The sequence below is a fragment of the Triticum aestivum genome, chromosome 3D, assembly GCF_018294505.1.
Source record: "Triticum aestivum cultivar Chinese Spring chromosome 3D, IWGSC CS RefSeq v2.1, whole genome shotgun sequence".
NCBI lineage: Eukaryota > Viridiplantae > Streptophyta > Magnoliopsida > Poales > Poaceae > Triticum > Triticum aestivum.
Window position 1 is genome coordinate 24,078,106 of NC_057802.1, and position 5,800 is coordinate 24,083,905.

The window sequence follows — 5,800 nt, forward strand, 5'->3', positions numbered from 1 at the left end:
ATATACTTTTTTTTTTCAAAATTAATGAACTTTTTTCAAATCCATGAAATTTTCTCAAATTTAGAAAGGAAAAAAACATCTCTGCGAGCTTTTTCCAATTTCTATAAACCATTCTGGGTTGTTTTCATTAGTTTTAAGATTTCATTTACAATTTTATTCTGTCATTTTCATGTACATTATTTTGGGTATATAATTGTATATCTTAATAAATAAAGAAAGGGTCAAATAGTACGGTTTCCTCATAGTGGACAGTAATATTAGCACGACCTAGTGGTTATTTGCAAATACTCCCAACCATTGTTTTTCCTTTCCCTAACTTGCTGAGCAGCTTAAAGTGATCACAACACCTTGTCAGTGCCATCTGAACCTGTGAGAGCCCAGAAGCAGATACAACATATAGCCACAGATGTCCTTCAAATCTATCTGATTCAGGAAAAGGAACAAGAACAAAAGCTGTCAGCAGGGATCAGGCTGATACATTGACCACCACCTATATATACCTTCATTAACACTAGTTTTCCAGAACCCTACCTTTTTACATGCACGGCACAGGAGCTCCTACAATAATTCTGGCAGAGAGAGAATAACAAGATACTGGCTCTATGACATTAAAGTGAGATGACTCAACGCTCTTGCAGCGATCACTACCAATACGCAGCCAACAAAATACAGCCAATACGAGTGCCCCGACCGGCGATCCAGAACCTGTGCCTGCTTCTCCCCGCGGGTCTCTAGGGAGTCATCCGAGTCGGGTCCCACTCGCTGCCATTCATCAGATTCATCCTCCGAGTCGGATGACCCTTGCTGCCATTCATCCGATTCGTCCCCCGAGTCTGATCCCCATTGCCGCCATTCGTCAGATTCATCCTCTGTAAGGCCTGGCTTCTCGCAGTGTTCACATACTAGTGTTTTTTCTTTTCGTTCCAGGCAGACATCTACAAGCACCTTCTGTATGCTCCTTGGCATACGGTTTAGCAGTACAAATTCCAAGATGCTGAAAAGATGGAAAACGTGAGAATAGGTCAGTAAATGGTTCTTCCAATTTTGAAGTAGATACGGATTTTTTTTTTCATTTCAAGTGCTAGTACCTGTCTAGAGCGCCAAGGGCAACCATGATTTGACGCTTCATGGCTTCAGTTGTTGATGGATCACTCAGAGGTGACTGCTTCAGTAGTTTATAGAAATCGTCCAAAGCTCTAGGGAAACAAGAGGCGTTATATAGTCACACAAAGTGCAGTTCATAAAGTTTCCTCGTATATACACACACACATACATACCGTAAGCAGGAATCTACAGCCATGGAAGCACCTTCTCCATCACCATTATAGGAAGCATAGTTTACCACCTGCACCAATTTTTTTAAGGATCTAGGTAACTAGACAGTTCATATTTTGGAATACAAATACGCTAGTGACGGCTGTGTCTTATTTCAAGAAACTTCAAAAAAGAATTTGAAGCTCTGGAAGGGAAGATGTGTGCACAGTTTGAAGATAGAAAACGAGACGAAGTTGAGGACAAAGGTTTAGCAAAAAGAACACGATGGACTCAGAATATGAAAACCTGGACTAATTAAGCCTGCAAGTCACCAAAACAGAACTTACTGCCTTAATATCAAAACACAGAGCTGATGCTGGACACCAGTAAGGTAGTGATTTGCAGCATGCATCGCAAGCTGATCCCTGAGAATCCAACCATTCATCTGCAAAGGACCAAACACCAAATACATGTGAATATTCTGGTCATCACAGTCAATTCACAATATACGCAGAAGCAAACAATTGTTCTGTAACAATTTAGCGGATATGCTTGCTTGACAAAATTTCCAACAATAGTATTATTGACTTGAACAAGATTTACAGTAATGCTGCATATTAAACTGAGAAGACATTTGCAGAGGGTATAGTAAGGAGATTAATTCTGAATCAAAACTCTAAGCATGAACATCTGCATCTCAAGATGTGGTATATTACAACCAAATCAATCCCATAAAAAAGTAGTATTTCAAGGAGTGGACTTATCAATTACCAAGTTCCCTGAACCAGCGTTGAGTCAACAGCACTTGCAGAGCACACTGTGAAGCACTCATCCTGGCAACAGGCAGCCAACAGCAGCAGCAGCAGAAATCAACACGATGTCATGGAAATGAAAATTCAAATACAGGTAAAGATAGCAATGCACGATTTACCTCTTAAAGTATTTGTCCACTGGGTTGCCCATGTCAGGCCCTGCAATTTACTCGACAAAGGAAGAGTTACATACAAAAATTGGGGAAAGAGATGATACAACTTCTCAAGGGGGCATTTTTTTTATGAGAGGGGGGAATCTCAAAGTGCTTGTTCTCTGGATATTTTTTACATAATATGTCGTGGTAGGCACGAGATAGCATATCATTTCAAATAAACGGTACCAAAAAAACAGTGCATAACATAGATAACGAAGTAAATACGGAACATAAACGCAGATCAATATGAACAAGAAATGTGACTTGCCTCTTATCCTGTGCTCGGCTTGAATTTCCTCTTCTTCCAAGATTCCTCCATCACATCCAACAAGCGGTTCTTCGGACTTGTTTCCTAATTGAAAAAATAAACTGACAGTCTGCCAACAAATCCAACTGGGAGTAAAATGCAAATTAAAATGTGTATTTCCTGTTTAATTAGAGAAACGGAACAAGTTGGCTCATCACGGCCTCGAACCCCATAAGCACGACGCTAATTAAGGAAGTCATGTACCAATCATTCCACAGAAATCATGAGTCGTCTTGGCTCTATGGTCTATGCCAAACTGACAGTCTCTGCCATGAATGGTTCTTCCAACTTGTTTCCTAATAATTGCCAAAAAAGAACCAAACTGACAGTCTCTATGAAAATATGCAATTGGGAGTAAAATGCAACTTTTTTCCCTGTTTGATTTGAGGAACAGAACGAGTTGGCTCATCACCACCTCACATCGCATAAGCACTATGCTAATAAAAGAAGTAATGTACCAGTCAGCTCACACAAATCCTGAGACACCTTGACTCTCTGCATTGACAGTACCGGCAGCTGTTTCACCTTGCATACTTGCAACTAACCACAACATGAAACATAAACTCATGAAGGTTACGGAACTGGGTGTTGATTTTCAAGTTTGATGAAAAGCTAAACATAATGAACACAAACAGTCTAATGCCAATAATGTCAAAACTAAAACATAGTTCTCCTAAGTAAACACTTAACCAACCAAGAGTCCAAAAGATATAATGCTGAGGGAATCACATGACATGAGGTATGAGGAGAAAGAAGACAGAATAACCAGACCTTGGGTCATGTTGTTGAGGTAACTGGGGAAGGCACATGGGGAGAACATTGTACTGGGGCAGTACCGTCCGGTTGAAACCGGGGCTAGTCCCTCCACAACCGCACTTTTCATGTCAACGGCGATGACCCAGGCCTTGTCATGTTCCCCACCCAACTTGGCCATGACATAAAGAAGATCATCGTTGCGCACGCTCAAGGTGGGTAGTAAGAAAACCAGTTTCTTCAGCTCTAGCTTATGGGTCTCATGGTTCCACATCTCAGGCAACAGAGCAGAATATCTTGGGTCAACCGAGATGTTAGCGACATCAACTCTGGTGTGCTTGCGCCAACTTCCCCAAGAGATGTTTCTGATCCATGTGGTGGCTCTCCAGCCTTTACCCTTTATCATGCAGTCAGGTTCATCGAAGCCTATCTCGACGAATTTGATCAGACCCTCATAGCAGGCGACATCGTGGAAGCATTGCACCGAGTGACGAGTGAGACGGTAGTAGGGTGCGATGCAAACCCCTGTCGCCGGGAAGGGGACGTATTTTACGACAGGACACTCGTCGAACAGGTCGCAGAGGAGAGTAATGCCGCGTGAGATATCAACCCAGCCCAGTGTGCTTGCTCCGACCACGATCTGCTTGGAGGTCGCATAGGGGCGCAACAATGCGGCGTCAGACTCCGATAAGCCCAGCGAGGCCTCCTTCTTGCTCCAGGAACATGTCTCTGACGAGAAGACGTAGGCATCGAACTGCCACTGCCAGGCGTCACCTCGGGCGGTCCAACTGCGATCGAGGAAGGCGACGGCGTAGCGCTCGCCGCCGCGCGGCAAGAGGCCAAGCTGGTGGGATTTGACGGCCTCGACGCCGGGGGGCTCCGGGAGGAGTTGCAGTGAGGGCGGCCCCGCGGCGCCGCGGGCCGTGTAGACGAAGTGGTGGGTGGAGATCCGCCTCTCGCTGGGGAAGCTGAACCTGACGCGGAAGAGGACGAAGGCGGCCTCGGCGCAGACGACCTGGGGCTCCTCCTGGAGGCCGGGGCAGTGGACGGAGAAGTACGAGACGCCCGGCGGGTCGACGAGCCAGAAGGACGCCTCGACGGCTCGGCCCTCGGCCGTGCGGCCCTCGGCGGTGGTCGCGTTCCGGAACGCCGAGATGCGCGCCGTCTTGCGGAGTAGGACCCAGTCGGGATAGGCGGAGGAGCGTGGGGAGGCGGCGGCGGCGCCGCCGGCGACGTATGGCCCGGTCAGGGAGGAGGGGTTGAAGGAGGCGGTGGTGATCCATGCCATGGATCTCTCTAGAGGTTGAGGTCGCCGCGGGCGGCGCGGCGAGCTAGGGCACGGCCGCGGGGAATTGGATTGGCTTTCTCTCTTGTTTTTTCTTTTTCTATAAGCTCTTCAGTGTGGCAAACTTTTCTTTTCAGTTTTGGGCGAATACCGAAGAGTGGGATACGCTCCACTGCTGGCATCTGTAAGTATCACCAAAATATGCATCTCCATTTATTATTGTAAGATGTTTGTCCTTACTGATTGAGATGTACGTAGACGAATTTTAATGTATTTCTTTAATCAATTCAGTATATATGTAATCTATATTAAAATATCTTATATTTGTGAGCGGAGGGAGTAAAAGTTTAGATACTCCCTCCAAAGTTGTTTTAATTTTTTCGTGAATCGGGTGCGGATAGACACGTTTTAGTGTATTTGCTCATTTATTTCATTTTGTATGTAGTTTATATTAAAATATTTAAAATATATTATAATTGTGACTCAAGGGAGTGCCTATTATGATTGATTCAAAAACTAAGATACCAAAAAAGAGAGGGAAACGTTTGGGAACGGACGATCGGTCGGCCTCCTCCCTCACGCGTGTCGAGTGCGGGGCCAGGAGCCTTATCTCCTCCACCGCTTCTCTTTTTTTTATCCACAAACGTAGTGCGTCTTCATCTTCTATCCAATCCCCTCCCTTTCCCTTCCTCCATTCCATCTCCAGCGAGAGCTCTCCACCACACCATCTCCTCTAGCCATGCCGGCAGGCGAGGTCGCCGGCGTCGAGGGTGGCCGGGCTTGTGTATTGCAACCAGCCACGACGAGCAGCCGCGCGGCCAAGGCAACAGCCTGGCCATGCACCGCCCCACGCGCCTGCTGTCCTCTGGTGTCGTGCCGCACGCTCCGACGAGCCTAAGCTATGAGCAGCGCCGGTCAACGGAGAAGATGTGAAGCTAGGACCGCGTCGTGGGGTGCTGCAACCGGGGAGGCATGAAAGAGTTGCGACAGGTTGGGCGGCGTGCAGCAACGATGCCGACGATGGTGGAACCGGCCAGCTTTTTTGCTGGAACCGGCGACACAAGGTGCTACAACCATCCCAGCAAAATGTTGAAACCAACAGCCGCAACCTCCAGTATGTTTTTTTTTGCTTCAACCATCCATTGTTTTTGCTGGAAGCATCAAGCATTTTTGCTGGAACCAGCGATTTTTCATGGATGCGAGTATAAAAGCTTTTTGTGTGTTTTTGCTGGCA

The 5,800-nt window shown here is 46.4% G+C and overlaps 1 protein-coding gene across 1 annotated transcript; it reads right to left on the reverse strand.

Annotated features, from left to right (window-relative positions):
* Window positions 1-397: 397 nt before the first annotated feature.
* LOC123077021 (uncharacterized) lies at window positions 398-4,682 on the reverse strand. Its single transcript, XM_044499201.1, has 8 exons — window positions 3,300-4,682; window positions 2,490-2,573; window positions 2,186-2,225; window positions 2,026-2,087; window positions 1,602-1,699; window positions 1,278-1,345; window positions 1,089-1,196; window positions 398-994 (listed from the first exon to the last, which is right to left on the reverse strand). The coding sequence occupies exons 1-8, from the start codon at window positions 4,567-4,569 to the stop codon at window positions 601-603; spliced, it is 2,124 nt and encodes a 707-aa protein (XP_044355136.1). The 5' UTR covers window positions 4,570-4,682; the 3' UTR covers window positions 398-600.
* Between the last annotated feature and the right edge of the window lie 1,118 nt (window positions 4,683-5,800).